Source organism: Macaca fascicularis, chromosome 3 (assembly GCF_037993035.2).
Source record: "Macaca fascicularis isolate 582-1 chromosome 3, T2T-MFA8v1.1".
Lineage (NCBI taxonomy): Eukaryota > Metazoa > Chordata > Mammalia > Primates > Cercopithecidae > Macaca > Macaca fascicularis.
Window position 1 is genome coordinate 163,976,140 of NC_088377.1, and position 21,462 is coordinate 163,997,601.

The 21,462-nt window shown below is 35.2% G+C and overlaps 1 protein-coding gene across 9 annotated transcripts in view; it reads right to left on the reverse strand.

Annotated features, from left to right (window-relative positions):
* Positions 1–21,462, reverse strand: part of CADPS2 (calcium dependent secretion activator 2) — a 573,333-nt gene that overhangs the window by 53,127 nt on the left and 498,744 nt on the right. For 3 of the 9 annotated variants that reach the window (XM_065542512.2, XM_065542510.2, XM_074035886.1), the window contains 5 exons: positions 21,334–21,453; positions 16,695–16,850; positions 15,131–15,278; positions 14,399–14,413; positions 7,171–7,245 (listed from right to left, as the gene is read on the reverse strand). In XM_065542512.2, coding sequence (XP_065398584.1) covers positions 7,171–7,245; positions 14,399–14,413; positions 15,131–15,278; positions 16,695–16,850; positions 21,334–21,453 — 514 coding nt within the window. The remainder of the gene's footprint in view (positions 1–7,170; positions 7,246–14,398; positions 14,414–15,130; positions 15,279–16,694; positions 16,851–21,333; positions 21,454–21,462) is intronic. The other 6 variants (XM_045388491.3, XM_065542513.2, XM_065542514.2 and 3 more) reach the window with 3 other exon arrangements.

The following is a 21,462-nucleotide window of genomic DNA, read 5'->3' on the forward strand; positions in this document are numbered from 1 at the left end:
GACAGTTAGTGGAGGAGTTGAAATTTGAACCCAGGTCTGAAGTTGAGCTTTTAATGGCGATTCTGCACTGCCTTTCACATACAGAGTTGGGAATCACAAGCACAGAGTTAAAGCTGGAAGTGTAAAAGTCACAGAAATTTGTAGAAAAAAATTCAATAGAGGACCAACGATAGTGGCCCAAGAAGAAACAGCACTTAGTTGCCAGTGAAGAGAGAAGGGCGCAGAGAGGGAAGGCCAAGACCTTTTCTAGGCACATAAAATGTGTATATAGTAGGGAGGGGCACATACTGTTGAGTACTGTATGTGATTGAGAACCTGGGCTCGTTCTCAGGTTACTTGTGAAAACATGCGAGGTAAGAAGAGGATATAAAGGTGGCCTTGAAGAGGAGAGGTAAAAAGAAGAAAGTGCAGTTTATTATTTATCCAGATGTAGCAAATGCTTTTATCAATATGCACAGAACAATTAAAATATGGGAAGAAATATTTGGGATATGAGAAATTCAGTGTTATTTTCATCTACTTTATGTTAATTATTATGATATAAAAATGTCCATGACATGACTCTTAGAATTTGACAGTGTAGTAACAGTTAATGTAGAAACCACATGTTTTAATTTTTAAGGGCTGGTTGCTCTTTACAGATTTCCCAGAGATGTAGAATCAGTTAAGTGCATTGGATTAAGGATCTGAAGCTCAGAGGTTTGAATCCTGATTCTCACTAATTAATTAGGTGTTTGACGTGCATCAGTTTAATAAAGTACTTTGAGAATTATGTTCCTATCAGTGACTGAGGATAAGATTGCCCATTTCATTAGGGGCCGAGTCACAGTATATAATTTTATGCAAAGTACTCTATTTTATGTTCATTTCATAGGTTTTGTAAGGCTTAAATAAAGTCACATATGTATAGTTACAGTGACTGTTTCATAGTAGGTACTTTAAAACTCTTTTTAAAAAGTCATTTCTTCCTTGGTAAAAACAAGTGTGAATAAACTATCTTATAGGCTATTTTTTTAAAATATCCTGAAGTTTAAAGGTTTACATGCCAGTCTGGATGAAGATTTACCAGAGCAGTGTTTCTCAAAGTCTAACTCATGGTTCCCTATTGTAAAATAACCATGGTGGCTGGTTAAACATGCGCGTTCCTTCCCCTCTTCCCAAACGTAAGACTCAGCATCATTGGAGACTGGGGTATGGAAATCTACATTTTAACAGCTCTCAGGTAATTTTTTTGTGTATGTGTGCTAACATTTAAGAATCACTGCCTTATGTTTTAGTTTTTCTTAATGAAATAAAACCACAGTCTACCCTGCCTGTGGACCCTGGCATCACGCCTGCGCACAGGCCCTAACAGCTGGCCCACACAAAATTTCTAGCTGGGGTGAGTGATGAAGGGCTTTTCCTGCTGAAGTCCATCTGTAAATAGGGGAAGTGGTCACTGTTTCTCTAAAGGCGCAGATACCAGTGTAAGGCTACAGGGATCATGAAGAATCAGGGAAACATGACACCATCGAAAGAATAAAACAAAGCTGACCGATAACAAATGAGACTGAATGTGTATGCAAAAACCTCCCGACAAAGAAATGGCTTCAAAAGTGAATTCTACCAAATATTTGAAGAAGTGAATTCCACCAAACATTTAAAGAAGAATTAATGCCAATTCTCTTTAAACTCTACAAAAAAAAAAAAAAAAAAAAAAGAAAAGGGAACACTTCCAAACTTATTCTATGAGGCAAGCGTCACCCTGATACCAAAGCCAGACAAAAGATACTGCCAGAAAAGAAAACTACAAGCCCAGATAAACATGGATACCAAAATCTTCAACAAAATGCTAGCAAACTGAATTCAACAGCACATTAAAAAATCATACAGCATCACCAAGTGAGATTGATCCCTGGGATCCAGTGATGTTTGAATATAAGCAATTCAATTGTTATGATACACCACATTAATAGAATGGAGGATAAAAACCACAAGATCATCTCCATAGATGCAGAAAAACACTTGTCAAAACTAAGTAATATTTCATGATAAAAATATTCAAAATATTAGGAATAGAATGAAATTATCTCAACATAATAAAGGCTACATATGAAAAGCTCACAGTTGACATCATATTCAATGGTGAAAAACTAAGTGTTTTTTTCTAAGATACAGCACAAGGCAAGGATGCCCACTCTTGCCACTTCTATTCAACATAGTACTAGAAGTCCTAGCCAAAGTAAGTAGACAAAAATATAAAATAGAATAAATAAGTAAAAAAGAAAAAGAAAAGAAACATAAGGCATGCAAACCAGGAAAGAACATGTAAAATTATCTCTGTTTGCAGATTACATGATCTTAATATGTAGAAAACCCTAACGACTCTACAAAAAAGAACTGTTAGAATAAATAAATTCAGAAAAGTTGCAGAAAAAAAATCAACAAACTATCACAAGATCAGAAAACCAAACACCGCATGTTCTCATTCGTAAATGGGAGTTGAACAATGAGAACACATAGACACAGGAGTGGAACATCATGCACCGGGGCCTGTCGGGGGCTGAGGAATAGGGGAGGGATAACATTAGGAGAAATACCTAATGTAGATGACGGGTTGATGGGTGCAACAAACCACCATGGCAGGTGTATACCTATGTAACAAAACTGCACATTCTGCACATGTATCCCAGAACTTAAAGTATAATAAAAAAAAAGTCATTTGTATATCTGCATACTAACAATGAACTATTTGGAAAGGAGGTTAAGAAAACAATCTCATCTACAATAGCATCAAAAATAACGCAGTACTTAGAAATATACTTAACCAAGAAGGCAAAAAACTTGTACACTGAAAAGTATAAAACACTGAAGAAATTAAAGCAAATAACAAATAAACAAAAAAAAAATCCCATGTTCTTGAATTAGAATAATTATTATAGTCAAAATGTCCATACTACTTAAAGTGATCTACACATTAATGCAATCTCTATCAAAATCCTAATGGTTTTTTTAAAGTAGTAGAAAAAGCAATCCTAAAATTAATCTGGAACCACAAAAAAACTTCAAATAACCAAAACAATTCTGAGCAAAAGAATACACTGGAGGCACGACACTTCCTAATTTCAAAATCCATTGCAAAGCTAAAATAATCAAAACACTTGATTTTTGACTATGTGGTGATGCAAAACAATGTTACTGGCATAAAAACAGATGTATAGGCCAATAGAACAAAACAGAGAACTCGGAAATAAACCCCCACACATATGGTCAACTGGTCTTTGACCAGAGTGTCAAGAGAAAAGGATGGTTTCTTCAATAAATAGTGCTGGGGAAAGTGGATGTACACATATAAAAGAAGAAAATTTGACCCTTATCTCACACCATAAACAAATGGATCAACAAAACCATCAACAAAACACCATCAAGTAAAAATGGATTAAATAACTTAAGACCCCAAACCATAACACTTCTAGAATAAAACATAGGGAAAATGTTTCTTGACATTGGCCATAGCAATGATTTCTTGGCTATGATACGAAAAACACAGGCAACACAATTTTTTAAAAAATGAGATTATATCAAATAAAACAGCTTCTGCACAGCAAGGGAAACAATCAACATAATGAAAAGGCAACCTACAAAATGGGAGAAAATGTTTACAAACTATTTGTCTGATAAGGAGTTGACATCTAACAATAGCAAAAAAAAAAAAATTAAAAATTAAATAAAATGAGCAAAGCACTATGTCTCTAATGAACATGTATAAATGGCCAACAGGTATACAAAAAGGAGCTTAATATCACTAATCTTTGGAGAAATGCAAATCAAAATGACAGTGAGATATTAGCTCACATCTGTTTGGATGGCTTTTGTCAACAATCCGAAAGATAACAGGTATTGGTGAGAATGTGGAGAAAATGCCCATTGTTGGTGGATATGTGAACTGGTGTAGCCACTATGGGAAATAGTGTGTAGAATCCTCAAAACATGAAAAATAGAACTACCATATGATTTAGCAACTCCACTAATGGGTATATAGCCAAAGGAATTGAAATTAGTATATCGAAGAGATATCTGCACTCTCATTTCTTTGCAGCATTCTTCTCAATAGGCAAGACTTGGAAGCAACTTTAATATCCACAAGACAGGTGAATGGATAATGAAAATGAGTTACGCGCACATAATGAAATATTATTCAGCCTCAAAAGAAGAAGGAAATCCTGCCATTTGAGACAAACAGATGAACCTGGAATATATTATGCTCTGTGAAATAAGTCAGACACAGAAGATTAAATATTACATAGTACCAATTATATGAGGAATTAAAAGTAGTCAAAATAATAGAAGCAGAGGGTAGAATGTTGGTTTCTCAGGAACTGAGGGGAGGGTGAAATGGGGAGATATTTGTCAAAAGCAGTCTCAGTTATGCATGATGAATAAGTCCTAGACAGCTACTCTACAGCACAGTGCTACAGAAAACAATACTATTTGCTAAGAGAATTGATCTTATGTGACTGTTATCACACACAGAAATAATTATTTAAGAGGGGTGGAGGAAACTTTGGGAGGTGGTGGGTAAGTTTATGGTACAGTTAGAGGTGATGGTTTTATGATTATATACTTATATGGCTGTATACTTATCTACAAACTCATCTTATATATATTAAGCATGTACACATTTTTTGTCTGTTAATATCTTAATAAAATGGTTTTAAAATATCATAATTATGGAGATAATTTACATCATCTTTTTAGAAAACATCAATTATTGTCATCTCTTATAGAAGCTTGAGATGTTTGGTTCAACCTAACAAGTAAACTTATTTTATACTTTTCAACCAAAGAATTAAAGATAAGTACTATTTGACAGCAGGATAAATTAGGCATAGAGGAAAACTATAATCTAGTGCTGATTTCTAAATATAATATCCAGTATTATATGAGGCTCTTTTAATCAAAATTAAATTAAAAATTTAATTTCTCAGCTTCACTAGCCACATTTCAAGTACTCCACAACCACATGTGGCTAGTAGCTACTGGTGGACTGTGCAGGTTATTTTAGAATATCTTCTCCTTACTTAGCTCAAATACACTATTTTTAAAATTAACCAGATATATTTGATATAGAAAAATTTAAGTGTCTTACTTTGCCAGAAATGGATGCAGAGATGACATGCAGCCCCATCTGCCTTCTCTGTACTCTTCCTTCCCACCCCCAAAGCAAAACTTGTTGGACTTTTTCCTTACTGCTTGATTAACCCTATACCATCTATTGCTAGCCTGTAATTGAATGATGCCAATTATGCAAACTTCTTACAAAAGGCAACTTCCGCATGAGCACTATGTTCATGGGTTGGTTATATCTGGATAAAATTTCCCTGAAGGCCTCACAGAGAATAAGGTGCAAAGTTAACTTTATTTCACTGCAGTGGGTTGACTGTGTGGTGATGCAAGCTGCTGTGCTGGGCTTCTCAGAGGGTGGAAATCTCACTGCTCTTCCTCAGAGAGCTTGATTCTCCAGTGGTTCACCCCTTCCCTCCATGGTTTTCCTATTATTTTTTTCTCTATCTATCCACTTGTTGGTGAGTGTGAGAGGTATGTGTATGTGTAGGTATTTGGTGCAGTGGTAAAAATCAGGAGAACAAAAATAAGCTGGTGAGGTGGTGTGATTCTAACATCATTTTTCTTTGTGGTTGTTTTCCACTCTAAGACATGACACTAGATAATTTGAAAAATACAAAAAAAAATTGAAGACGCAATAAAAAATTCCCATTACCCAGAGAAAAGCTCTGTTAACATTCTGGTGTTTATCCTAACAGTCTTTTTCCTATAAGATACAAATTCAGACCATACTTTATACTTTTAAATATTCAGCTGTTTTCACTTAATACTATATTATGAAACTCTTCATTTACCATTAATAGTCTTTGATAGTATCATTTCTTAATACAGATGTCCCATAATTTGCTTTACCTTTTCAGATGTCCCATAATTTGCTTTACCTTTTCCCTTATTAGAAATTAAGGTTGTTTCCAAATTTTGGTAAGACATAATATGGCAAATACCAATAGTATATATTTTGTGCATCTTAGTATGACAAAATAGAAAAAGGTGAAAAGGTATTAATGTACTTGATGTATTTCCAAACTATTTTCCAGAACAGCTGTAACAATTTATACTGCCCTATATAGGAGAGGTGAGTGTCTCGCCTCACCTAAAACTGAATGTTACTTTAAAAACATGTATGCTAATTTGCTAGAGAAAATAGTATATTTTGTAGCTCACTTTGCATTCCTTAAATTATTGAGGATTAACATTGTTCATGTTCATGTGACGTCTCTGTTTTTTTTTTTTCTTTTCTAAACAGGATGTCTTTGTCTGTTTATTAAATTAGGAGTGGTTTTACCTTTGTTTCTTGTCATCCTTCCAGTTGTTTTATGAAGAAGCCTGATTTGGGGCTTTTTGATGAAGCCTTGTGAGAGCATGGGATATATCTGCTTACAGGAAAGTACCTCTAGGAATATGACCATTCTCTTTGTTCATCCTCTTAAACTCCCGGTGCTCTCATGTTCTCTCTTCCTTTCCTTATCAGCCCCCCATCTTAAATGCTACCCATGACCGTCTGCTACACCTTAGTGGGAATCTAAATCATCTAATCACTAAATGAGGCGTCCACTGCTTCATCTCTTCTTATACAGTGAAAGATCATAGCTTTTATCAAAGGTATTTTGAGCATCAAATGGGAAATCCTGGGAAACTCCTGGGTGTGGAGGACCTCAGATGTCACCCTGCAGCTTTCTCTGTCTGTCTCTGAGACCAGATCTACAGCCTTAGTGCCGTCGCCACTAAAGATGGGCTAAATTCAAGGACTGATGGCTACTCAAAGCTGCTATGGAGTTACATAGCAAGAGAACATGAATGTGACATAATAAGGTTTTACTGGAAGAAGAGTTAGTGTTAAAATGATAACAATTTTAGGAAAAGCCAAAATTTATTATATACAAAAAACAATCAAAAGTTGTTCCTAACCTTTTCTACTCCTAACTTTTCTGAAAATTCTAATTTTTTCCTGCCCTAATCTTTTAAACTACATTTTTTCTCAATTAGATGTTCAAAAATATTTTTAAAATTCTCCATTGAAAATTATTTTTCACTTTGATTTAAAAAGCTGAATAAATAATACATTACCTTTGAAACTAATAGCGAAATGATTTCTTTTACACTGTTGTCGATCAGATCATCTATTTTTGAATGGTACTGTTGCTAGATATTAAAAGATAAAAATTCATTAGTTGACATGGACACAAAATTTTTGTCATCAGTCACAAATGCTCTAAATCTACTAGTTATGACCTATCGGATTTATTTAAAATGATCACTTTGAACATTAAAAGAACAAAACCTTGAAAATGATCCACCCAATCAACACTTTTCACATTGTGGTTTGAAAATTTTCCCATGTGCACTGTTGAGTTAAGCAGCTAATGGGGTTATTATTTAGATGAATCGAGTTCTTATTCTTATTCAGGCAGAGGAATGTGAAGGATACTTTTTGTCTTCTCCTCTATAATTAAGGTGGCCATGTATTTTTCTAAAGGGTTGGTTTAGCTGGAGAAGCAAAAAGACTAGAAAAAGATTTAATTAATACTGCATTTCATGTCTGACAACTCTCATTCATAAGTTATTTTAAATGTGCTCTAGAAATAAAATGAGCTCCCAATTGTTCACTCTAAAAGGACCTTTTTGTCAGCACAGGGAGCAGCAGTTTATACAATTCTTACAATATGCTCGAGCAAGGGCAAAATTAGAATTTCATCAACAAAGGTGAATAGATGGTAACAAATTAATAGGCCATAAAAGGTATAATGAAACATCACTCACTCTCCATAGTTTTATTACCGCTTCCTCATGAAAAAGATGCCTTTAAATAAATACCAAAAAAAGATGTATTTAAAATCAACCTGAAAGACTTTTTTTTTTTTTCTTTAGAGAATACTAGAGGGCTCCATTCTTAAATTAGCAGAAGCTTTGGCTTCCAAGGCTTGTGAAGGTACATCCATTTAAACAGTAATTCTTCCTTTAGAAGCATTTATCTGACAGCTGATTGTCCCCAATAGCCACTTCACAGAAAATGTGACTTGTAAAGACTAACCCTATCTTGATGGTTCAAGGCTTCTTGGAACAGCTAACAAAATGCATAGAGTAAAAGTACTCAGGTCAATATAAACATTAGACCAACTTCACTGCTGGTTGAATGGTTTCTTAAGATGTAAGTTTTTGAAAGCTATTTTTTTTTTTTTTTGGTGCTGAAAACATGTCTCAAAGTTTCCACACAGAACAAAACATCAACTTAGGTCTGCTTTGGAATACTCAGGAACGACACTCCACCCCTCTCCCCAAGGGTTCCGACAGCTACAAGTGGTTATCATCAACCTGCATAAATAATAAATAAAGGAAGGATAATTTTGGAGTGTCTGAATTATTTTCTTTTTCTGTGTGAGTCTGAGTGTGTGTGGGTGTGAATATAAGTGCCTAATGATGAGTGATCTAAAATTAACCACATCAGTGTGAATGTGGAATTTTCTGAGCACATATTGCACCCACTAAAGCGCGTCTGTCTCACTTAAAGCCGTTATCAATTCCCAAATTTGTGCTCCCCAGAGGATAAATGGAATTGAAACATAGAGAGTGGGTTTCTATCTTGAAGAGAAGGAAAAGGGGAGAGAAGACAGAAAAACAGGTAGAAGAAACAGAGCCTGAAAATGCTGGCTGGCAGTTAAAGTTCTGATCCAATCTATTAATAATTTTCTGAGCCAGGCAGGCCCACACATGAACATATCTGAGACCAGCTGAACAATTCCAGTGCATGGGCTGATGGGTAGGGTAATCCCTCTACAGACACACTTACAAAAAAAGGCCCCCCAGCTCCTGGCTGAAAGCTGTGCAGCTGACTGTGTGATGGAGAAGCTTATGCAAATAAGCTCTGCCTGGCTCTCCCGCTCTGCCACTCTTGTTTCACACCCTTCTGACTCCAGATCAGTGTATGCAGCAAGAGGAAATGAAATGCCATGTGATACTCTTTGGAGTAGAAGACGAAAGAGATACAGGAGTTGGGTTTCAAGTATCTCACTTCCCTCCTACATGGAAAGCGCTCCAAAGCATACAGGCATTGAGGCACCCAGACTTCCAAGCAGTTTCCTAAATATGCCTTATCCCCAACGTTTTTCTGTGTTTTCATAACTTTCATTTTTTGAACTCAAAGTGATCAAATGTCATCAGAAAGCTATCGTATATAAAATACAGAGCTTCTACATGTTAAACTTTTGGGTTGAATTGATTCTGGCAAATCTTTTAAAATCAAGTGATGAGCCACAAAAGAGGTCATTGATACCCATTTTCTTGAAAAGTAGTGAAAGTCAAGGGACAATAGAAACCATTAAATTCTCCTATAATACACACCTGTAGATTGTTGCTTGCTTTGATACCTGATCTAGCCATAAGCAGAGAGAAAGAGAAAAAAAAGGAAGAGATGAGGAGGGAGGGAGAGAAAATGAGAATGAATGAACAAAAACAAACACATACAATGTTAAAAAGAAAGGAATAAAGAAAGAAGTATACATCTTAAATTTAATACCCAAGGGGTAAATCCAAATAGTGTGAGGTTTTCAGATTTCTATAATATGGAATTCTGCTATTGTAAATGTATCTGATTAGATATGACTTACGCTAATACTACAACTGCTGGAAACTTTCAGAATCTGCTCTGGCTGCACAGGTGGTGGGGGTGGTAGAGGCGCATGAGCGTGAGAGAAAAGATGGCCTGAGAATTCCCATTTTACATATATATTCTGCAGATTATAACTCACATATGCCATACACAGGTAATACAAAGTCAGCTAGAAAAAGTCATTCATCAGGGGACCGAGATAACTTTCTTTTTCTGTTTTTTTTTTAAATCCTTGCTAAAAGATTTATTAAATGATGTATTTCAGGAAAATGACAGATTAACATGAAAGGAAGCTGTAGAATTAAGGAACCAGGATGAAACCAGAAATTGAAATATGTCAATAAATGTAATTAATGATTAACTGTGAAAGTAATATTTGTGTGTGCACACATTTAAAATAAGGCAAGTCAAAAACTGCCAAAATAACAATGGATATTATGTGTTCATCTGGGGTGGGTACAGGAGTGTTCAGTGGTTGTTTAAAACATCTAAGATCAGTGGTGTGCTTAAACTAGTTCACAAAAGCAGCTTTTTAGAAATTTTCAGATAACTTTCAAAGACAAACACGAACATGCAAAAAGAGATCACAGGTAAAAACAGCGTTTATCTGCATAGACATTTACAAGATAAAATTGATAGTTTTTTTTTCCCATTTAGTATAACAGACATTTTTGTAAGAATTTGGTACATTTTTGTTTCCAACAATAAAAACCTAAAAAGTTTTTATCAGAGGCTGGGCATGGTGGATCATGCCTGTAATCCCAGCACTTTTGGAAGTCAAAGTGGGAGGATCGCCTGAGCCCGAGTTCGAGGTTGCAGTGAGCTATGAATATGCCACTGCACTTCAGCATGGGTGACAGAAGGAGACAAAAAAATAAAAAATACTGAGAAAAGGTAATGCGTATACACTGTTGGTGGGAATGTAAATTAATTCAGCCACTGTGGAAAGCAGTTTGAAGATTTCTCAAAGAACTTAAAACAGAGCTACCATTTGACCCAGCAATCCCATTACTGGGTACATATCCAAAGGAACACAGATTACTACGCCAAACAAACGAAAACAAAAGCAAAACAAAAACCACTTGAATTTGTGTGTTCATTGCCATGTTTTTTTTTTTTTTTTTTTTTTTTTGAGATGGAGTCTCACTCTGCAGCCCAGGCTGGAGTGCAGTGGCGCGATCTCGGCTCACCGCAAGCTCCGCCTCCCGGGTTCCCGCCATTCTCCTGCCTCAGCCTCCCAAGCAGCTGGGACTACAGGCGCCTGCCACCTCGCCCGGCTAGTTTTTTGTATTTTAGTAGAGGCAGGGTTTCACCGTGTTAGCCAGGATGGTCTCGATCTCCTGACCTCGTGATCCGCCCGCCTTGGCCTCCCAAAGTGCTGGGATTACAGGCTTGATCGACTGCGCCCGGCTGCCATGTTATTCACAGTAGCAAAGACATGAAATCAACCTATGTGTTCATCAACGGTAGACCAGATAAAGAAAATATGGTACATATACACCACGGAATACTGCACAGCCATTAAAAAGTACAAAATCATGTCCTTTGCAGCCACATGGATGTAGCTGGAGGCCATAATCCTAAGCAAATTAACACAGGAACAGAAAATCAGATACTCCATGTTCTCACTTATAAGTGGGAGCTAAACACTGAGAACACATGGACATAAACATGGGAACAACAGGCACTGTGGACTGCTAGAGGGGAGAGGGAAGGAGGGAGATACGGATGGAAAAACTACCTATTGAGTACCAAGCTCAGGACCTGGGTGCAACACCCACGTGTAACAAAACTACACATGTACCCCCATATCTACAACAAAAGTTGAAATTAAAAAAAAGAAAAAAAATAAAATTCTTAGAATACTTCAAGTTGGATTGATAATCTTAGATTCTAGGGCTTTGTCAGATTTCAATTCATTCTTAAGCTAAGTCTCCCCACATCTGCTCTCAAAGGCAAACTGTGCCTGCTTTCCCAGCAGGTGACTCTGGACTTACATTCAAATAACCATTCAGGAATCCTTACTTCTTGAAGCCCAGGGAAATCATAGGTCAGGCACATTCCGAAATCCTGGCCTCTCTACAATCAGGTGAACAGCACCACCTCACCTGACTGTTGTTACACAAATACACTCAGGAAATGAAGACTAATTAGATGCCAGTGAATTCCAGCTTTCTTAAAAGATTCTGGACCTTGTCTTGGGGTATATAATATTTTAAAGGTACTGGATTGTTAGTTCCAGAAATGGGTGCATTTTAATTTAACTGAGAATAAAATTGGCCCAAGTAGGGCCCCTTGCTCCCCTGAATTGCCATATTAATGAGTTTTCACCTTCATCATCAACTAATGGGACCACTGAATGAAGTGGTTCTGAGGGCTGATGAATGCCTACAGCCCATGTAGTCATCTGCTTTTGTGCAGTTATGGATAATGAAGATCCTAAACACTTCGGTGGTTTTGTGATCTCAACATCTGTCCCTGAGGGACTGGCCTGAGATTGCTGACTCATTTCACATAGCTGTCACATAAGCAGATCATTCACCCAATAATCACTCCATTAAACCCTATTCTGGGCCTCAGTGGAACATGTTGGCATCATCATGTAGCGTGTAAGAAAACAGAATCATAACTTAGAAGCACAGAAGGGAATGCACTGTGGGGAAGGAGTTGCGCAAGTTTTATCCAAGCGATGATAATATAACAAATTTACTAGAGATTTTGGAGAGGTAATTTATTTATAATTTAGCAAAAACATTGCTGCCGTGTTTAACTATGTAGTACATATTTTTTATATGGTTCCAAATTGTCTAGTGATCTAGTTTTTTCAACAACTTTGTTGCTATTTTAAATGGGGTTCACTGACTCACCTGTATATGTAATGTACACACTAATTTTCAACAATTCCAAAACTTATCTTGGCATATATAGAGAGGGAAGGTCTATGCAATTATGTGAGTATGTTTACTGGAGAGAAAAAACAAAGTATAAAATTCTTTTGCAATGAAATTCTTGTTTGCCACTTTTTCAGGGTTGCTAATGGGTTTTACACCTGCACATTTTGAACTATGTTAATTGTGTGAAAGTTGTGGGGAACTAATTGTCTCTGGTGTGAATGCACAGGTGCACACATAATGAACAGCAGTAGATTCCTCTTCAAAACCACCCACCTATTAATGTAAAGAATCATTTGACAATGTAACAATGTTCGTCATTTGTGTGTGTGTGTGTGTGTGCGCCTGTTTTTCCTCTTAAGTACTACAGCAAGTTGTTTCTTACAGGGGAGGATTTTTAAAGCCGTGACAACAAATCTGTTCATTCACTCAGCAAACATTTACTAAGTGCCTACTGCATGTCAGGTACTGCAGTGTATGTTAAAATAAGAACAAATGGATAAACCCAGTATCAATGGAAGATGATTCCACAAACCAGATGAGAAAAGAATAGGTTTATGAAGAAACAAGATAATATTCTCAGGCAGACAATCAAAGGCTTACAGCTGGGTATTAAAAAAAATGAGGAGGTAAATAGGAAACACTGGTATCTAAGCCAGTTGCCTACTTATTCAGATAATTAGATATAATAAATCATGTTGTAAGCGATCAGAGAATGGTAATTACTGAACATTCTATAACACATATCAGTTACTTGATAAATTTGTAAGGTTGTATGCTATGGTATTATAAATACATTTTTTTTTCTGCTGAATTGCTCAAATAATAAAACTATGTATTCATGCATAAATATAAATTATGGCCAAATAGCTAATGTCTATATCTGGGGCAATAGGTATAGAATTCACAAGTAGTAATCCTTCCCATCTACCTTCACAGTTAACTAAGCCCTTCTGCTTGGATGAGAATTGTCAGCCCAGGAAGAATCACCCTGAATTTGATTCCCAATTGTCAACTGTAAGACTTGTAAGATGTAACCTACCTGCAGGACACAAAGACATTCTGACTCATGGAAAAAATTAAAAAAAAAAAGTAACACTAGTTAATCCTTTATGCATAAAGTTTTTCTAACCTTGTAACTCAGGGATTCTGGGATGGTATTTTATGATGACCTGTTGTGGAGGAGGGCAGAAGTCTCATGACACAGGCCTGCCTCTTCCTTACCTCTGATGATGGTCACATCCTAGGCCATGAGTGGGAGGAAAGACTGTATCACTGGTGGGCTTGTACCTCACTGAAATCCACCATTGGGTTCATCTCTATGAAGTGACTTTGGGTGTGGACTTCTGGTTCAAGTTTTTAGGGGCTATATGTCATCTAAAGCTCCAAACTTGAAATTCTTTTGGTATTAAAAGTATACTGTAGATAAATGCTTGAAAAATGTAATCACTCTGCTCCTATAGCTATTCAGATTTCAATTTAAAAGAAGGTGAATTAATTTGGTTTTAAATCATTTTATCTTTAAAATTTTAAGAGTAGTTTATAAATTCTGCAGCCTAACACAGGAGAAACATTCCCCTTGTCATTATTTAAGGTATAAGTATTTAGTGGTTTAGTGAATCTTTGGACTATTGCTATGTTATTGTAAGCTGTTAGCCTTATATATGCGAACACAGAAGCCAAAAATCTGAAAATAAATTCATATAATTCTAATTTGAAAAGATGAAAATAAAAATACATATTTACAAAAATAATAACTCAAATGAAATGTGCTTTTAGAAAAAAAAATGAGACTTACCCATTGACTACCAAACTGGATCATGCCATGGGGGAAAAAAAAAGATGATGAAAGAGAACAGAAGGGAAGAATAAAGAAATGAAGAAAAAGTAATTACAATGGGAAAAAAAGGCAACAAAATGTCAACTTAAACAGATAATTGAAGAAAAATAAATCAATTTTCACCCAATCACCACTCTCAACAAAAAATCATGGGGTAAAATAAAATTGTACTTCTGAATATAAAACCAAACAAAATATAAATCAAATAGAAAGAATAGGATATTTATTGATAAGAACGAGGTCTAGATTTTTAAGTCTATTTCTACCTAAATTTTTTAAAATGGGAACTACTGTGTAAATAAACTATTTCATACTTTTTTGTGTGTCTTTTATAGATGCAAACTCTGGATACTCTAGATTTGATAAACAAAACAGGTAGCTTTCCAGATTTCTCATTTGCTTGTAAAAAGCAAGGTTTATGTAAATGACACAACACTTAAGCTGTTAAAAGCTGTATCTAAAAATTCATGGCCACTTATACAATTTTAGACCGTATTTATATCAAAAAGGAGAAACCGACATGAGCAAAGGATAACGGGCATTCTATTATTATAATAAAGAAAAGATCAAACATTTGGTGCTGGAGAACTTGGTCTTTTCAATCCAATCTAGAGAATGCCTTGTGGAAAGAGCATCTCGCATGCCAAGGCACCCTGTGCTTCCTTTCCCCATGTGGCAAATTCTACATACCTCTTGTCCTCCATCCAGGGCACAGAGTTTGGTGCTTTGCTTTTTGGCGTCGACTAATACATTAAACATAGTGCAAACAGAAGCTGGAATGCGTAAGTCAGTTGTTTTGCTTGCCTTTTGTAGCTTGAGTTCAAATGCAGTTCTTGTTCTAGTTTTTAAAACATGAATTCAGAGTAAGAAATTCTGCTATACACCTCACCTGTCTTGTAAAAAGTGAAATCAACTCTATAAGATGCTAATTTAAAACATGCAAATAAGGAGTAAGCAGTGTGGTAGTGCTTGGGCACTAAGGGGTGGGATGCTTTTCTTTTCAGGTGTCTCAACGAAAGATCAGATTGTGATATTTTTATATTAAGCCTAGCTTCATCCAGTCACTCAGGCAGTATCACAACCCAAATGAAGCTTTTTGTTATATATAGAGTACCACATTTAATGGAAAAAAACTCGTAATTTCAGTTATTGTCTGAATTAATTGTCTGAATTTACAAGTAGAAAAATCACACACTTGTATGCATTTAAGCAGAAAATATCCTCTATGCGAGGGCTTACCAAATTAGAAAAAAAATAAGCACAAGTCTAGAAAACTCTAAACATCGTAATCAATGTACGACAGACAATGTGTAATTCTTTTATGTCACTTACATTCTCTTTCAAAAACCTAAAATTGCAGACAGGGTTTTGAAAGAAACTGCATCATGAGCAATTTGAATTGGTTTTGCTGAAGTATCCTATGAAAATCCACAGATTTGAGACATGAAAATCAAACATGATTTTTTAAAAACATTAAACTACCTAATCCAGGGCTTTGCCTTAAGGGGTCACTGAACATTATTCTAAAGACAGATTTTTTTTTCTTGGTTTCAAGATTTCAGAAATATCCAATTGGCCTCACCAGTGTTTGAATGCTTTTCTAATATGTGGCTCCATATTGTCCTTGTATACATAATGAACAAGGACAACGGAAAAAAAATGCTTGACCAATTAGGATGCAAAGCTGATTTTGTAAAACTATTATAAAATGAAAGCACATTTGGAAGAATACAAAGCCTCATAACTTATTTCCAGTTAAGTTATAAAGAATGTAAGCAGGTAGATGGAACTCATCAGATGTGGACAGAAAATACCAGAAAATAGTAATCCCAGAACAACTGATGGTGCTGATCCTATTTTGAGTTTACTATGCCATTTCACAGCACACACACACAGTACATAATGCATACAGAACATAACAGGCCTTTTTCATATGTCTCAGGAGATATTACCTTGGGAATTTAAAGCACAGTATTCCCAGAGAGATAACAATAAGCCCTAAAGAAACCATTAATATGGTATAGATGTTACTGATTAAGGCAATCGTTGGGAGACCTGAAAAAAAGTATCCAGCCAATTTCATCAATTACATGGGTCCTCAGAATTGAATCAAGATAACCTAATGCTCATTAAATGTTGGAATAGTAGTGCATAATGAAACCTTGGCTGTGACAATAATATATTAGGTACTTGATAAAAAGTGATATTTTTGGGTGCTGGAACATTAAGCAGCAATTTGAAAATACATGTCTACCTTTTGACACAGGCCTCTAGCATATCACTGGCCATTAGTTTAAGTCTTTGCTCTAAGTGGTGGGCAAATTCCTGTTCTGGCCAGTGCAGATCAAAGACAAACATTTGCAGTGCATCAAGTTTCCAAAAAAGGTCTTCTGATGTTGCTGAGCCATTGCTAGAAGAAAAAGGAAAAATGAACATCATGAACTCCCCCTGTTAATTAGATTTATCATTAATACATTGTTTTTTCTTTTCTGTATCAATTGCCATCAGTGAAAAAAAATCATATAAAATCTTGAATGATCCAATATTTTCTTTGTTCAGCCTTCTAATTGTTCCTTTACAATTCTTAATAAGGCAGGGCAAGGAGAATAAAATAGAAATAAATATGGTGGTAGGGCACCACTGCACTCCAGCCTGGGCGACAGAGCAAGACTCCGTCTCAAAAAAAGCAAAACAAAACAAAAACAACAAAAAAAATATGGTGGTAGGGTTTCATACAAAGAGGTAAAATGGATACGTATACTTTACTAAGGAAATTATATTGTGTACATAAGAACAAACATTGTAACTGTTCACTAGGATAAAGATTCTTGCAAATCCCCAAAATTATGTTTTATGCAGGAAAATTCTTATGTTAGCAACCAGTACCTTTGCCGTTATTCATGCATATGTGCTTCTGTCACCATGGTGGTTTCTGTCTATCTACACGTGTGTAGAATATAGGGTCCCTGAATTTCTCAATTATAGGTAAAGGTGAGACAGGTACTGGAAATAAAATGGGCTAGATAGGGAAGCAATCTTTTATTTTCATTTTTTGCCTTTTCTGGCTTATTAAAACCCAACTTAGTGGAAGGTGTGGTCTAACAGAGGAATGACATTCAGGGTGCTCTAAAGATGGAGAAAAACAATGCATTTCAGTTCTTTATACCTAACTGTGGAGTCAAGATTTGCTAAGCATTCACTACTATGGTGAAATTACTCTAGAGGACTGTGCTATCAGCCCATGTAAGAAGGTAACTCATATAATATTTTGGCAAAGGGTCATGCTATTACTTTCCATTATGCAAGTACATAGGCTAATACAGAAACAAATGTTTTGAAAGTAAAATATTCCTACACCAAAACATATTGAAATTTAACTATAAAAAGCATAAAAGCAAAAGCAGAAAAACAAAGCTGCTGTATGATTCATTTGTTCTCAGCTTTCCAACAATTGCTTCACATATACTAACTTCAAATTTGTATTTCTAGTCTACAAAAGAAAATTAAAGAAATAAACTCATTTATTACAACATCGCAGTGGAAAATACCTATGCAACAAACCTGCACATTCTGTGCATGTATCCCAGAACTTAAAGTAAAACTTAAAAAAATAAATTGTTTAAAGCACCACATTATTTAGCTAAATATATCTTAATGAGCTAGCTTAGAAAAAAAGTCACCTCTTGCTCTTGACTAATGAAAAACTTATTTCTGCCCTCCACCCTGGCCTCAGCATCAAAGCTCTATCACAAACCTACATTGCTTTTCTCTTCTCATTCTGCCAGTAATTCCTCCTGATCTCCTTGTCTAGCCAAAATGCCCTCAGATTTAAGTTCTCTAGGGACCAATCACAGCAAAGCAGTGAACACTCCCATAGCGCTTTATTCACTTAAATCTCTTCACCTTAATATTCAGTGCCTCAAATGCACCATTAAATAAGAGAACCAGACAACACCATGCTGATTCTACAGTGAAAATGTTGAAAAAACACTACCTTTATTTCTCCTTTTGCCATATGTAATACAATTAAGAGAAAAAAAGACCAAACAAAATCTCCTTTCACATCCACAGTGTACAGTTTGGTAGATTAGAGGAACTAAGTCTTAACAATAACTGAATACAATTGGCGAAGAAGCAAATCTACTTCTTATAATCTTTTTACTTTGGAGAAATGTAACTATTTGAAATGTATATATTCTTTAACAACACAATGACAAGGAAAAACATCATAAAACAAAATCTCTATTGGTAAAGGCAGAATTCTACTAAAAATAGATTTTCTAATAATATACAATAACCTTTATAGAGATATGGTTATATTTTTCTTCTGTTTGATTCTATAGTAAGATTCTTGACAATAAATGTGTTTAATTGGGAATGTAATTAAGAAAACAAGTGTTTGTTATAATTAGACAGATATATGAAAAAAATGTGAGTAGGCTTTCTCTGGAGTTAGTACATATAACCTGCAATTTATTCAGAGCTTTTTCATTTTAAAATTATTTCTAATCAGTGACCTATTCCTAAAGGTATTATTAACAGATTAAAGAATTCAAATGTGAATAAGTGACTCTGAGATAATTTCCTAAAAATGCCAGCAGGAAACTTAACTTACTGGCATTCATTTCTAGAGAAAAAAAAAACAATAAAGATTTATATACAGATAGATACGTGGATGAGCAATCCTTGCATGATTTATGCATTAGTAGGCAGGGATGTATCTTCAAAACCATGGTTACTTTTATATTCTTCGTATTTAATCAGTAGTTGTATTTTTAATTCTTTATGTTAAATATAAATGTTTCTTGTTACGTTTCAAACTTCAAAAAACAAATGGCAATACCATCGTAACGTTATGAGTAATTCTGGACACTCTGACAAAGAACCTAATGTTGATAACCTTGGTAGGTAAAGATAATGGTGATCAACTTGTAAAAAACATTTTTCAATTTCCCCAGAATGGTGAAAGCACGATCACTTTACTTATAAAGCCCCAATTTGTCATTATTTCTGTCCTGAGATTAACATACTTTAAAAAAGAGTCCTCAATAAGGGATTCGGAGTTCATAAAAATCCCAAAGTTAATAAAAGAGTACTAACAAAAAACTAAATTTCACAGGATAATGCCCATGATAGTGTTCTTGGCTAAAATCAAGTGTTAAATAGATGAGAAATTAGGAAGAAAATGAGTTAAATTATAAAACAGTGTAAAAAATAACAAAAAATCATACACTTAGGTTCATTATACTTTGTAGGTAATTTTCTGAGCACACACAGACACCACTTTACACACTCTAATGGCCAAAAGCATTTATCTGTAAGAAAAAAAATTCACATGTAACATAACATCCTAGTGAGTATTATGAATGTAGTTATGATGTTTAACTTGGAGAAATACTGCTGTATTACTTTGCAAGTTATTCTCTTTCTTGGTCTTTTCCTATCTCTTTTCTTGATTGTGTGCATACCTGACTGGGTGTGGATTTGCAGTTGGTGGTGAGACAGGTAGAAAAACAGCAAGTTCTTAAACACAATGTTCTGTGAGAGCAGAACAAATTAATGACAGGAGTGAGGAATCTGTAGTCAAACAAACCTGGGTTCAAATGTTGCCTCTGTCACTTACTTGCTGTGAGATATTGGGTAAGTTTTGTTTCTTAGTTTCCTTATGACTTAGTTTCCTTAACTGTAAAATGGGGATAATGATATGAGGTTGTTATAAAGATTAAATGAGATAAATAACTTGGCAATGTACTGGAAACACAGTAAATTCTCAATAAATGGAAGCTATTTTTCTTCCTTTCATGATTATTCTTTCTAGTTGATTTCATATGAGATCTTGGGCAAAGCAGGTAACTGCCCAAGTTTTCCCATTTGTAAACTAGGACTATTACTTCGTTCTGATCGCTGTGAGGTATAGTTTTAAAAGCTATACCATTATAAATTATAATGATGATGCCTGATGATAGCAATAATAACAAAAACAACAATGTATAGTAGTACTAATTATTATTTACTGGGTGCCTAGGATATGCCAATAGTACTAATCATTTATTGAGAGCCTAGGATGTGCCTCAATACAGTTTTTTTTTTTTTTAAGAATCATCACAAAAACATCATCTTTCAATTAGGTGTCATAATTGTTTTAGAGTTGAGGAAAAAGCTCAGGTTAAGAAAGACTTACAATTAATAAGCTAAGATCTAAATTCAGACCTGATAAATTTAAAATCCCATTCCTGTTCACTTCAGTGTTTCTTAGTTGCTGATTCTGCAACAGGCAAACTCATCATGATGTGAAGTTAATATGGTTTTTGATGATATAAAGACTATTTAAAAATACCAGGATATACCAACTGCATAATAAAAGAACAAAAGAAGAACTTCCTGGTTTTGGCAATGAAAGGACAACCCCTTCCCTGCATGATGTAGTACTGTTTTTTAGAAGTTGAGACTAAGATAAAAATAGAAAAACATTATATTCTTGAAACCATTCTTCCAAAGGTTTTCTAGTTGCACAAGGTGAGTCATCTGGTCAGTAATAAAGCTGGAGCTAAGAATCCTCAAAATGCCTATACTTAAGAAGAACTCTGGTTATTTTACTTAGGGTACCATGTCACCAAATGATTTACTTAGGGTAGAATGTCACCAAATGATTCCTATCCCACATATTACATATGAACTACATTAAACTAGTGTATTTTTTCTTTTTAATCGACATCATTCATTACAGATATGCTAAGCTTAGCTTACTAGCTTAAAAAACTCAAAATTAAAAAAAGCAGTATTCCTCAACCAACGATGATAAATGCCATGCAGTCTAAACACATCTGCGCAGAACACAGCCCAGGCCATGCACCAGCCAACACATCACCAGGAAATAAGTGAGGAATACACACGTGGACTCATATAAAGAAGGCATCCACGAAGGAGTAGAAATGTTAGGAATCTGTGGAAGATTAAGAGGCAGACTTGGAACTTTTGGAAGAGCTACATTGGGAAGACTGTTGGCGATATTCCTGTAAAGA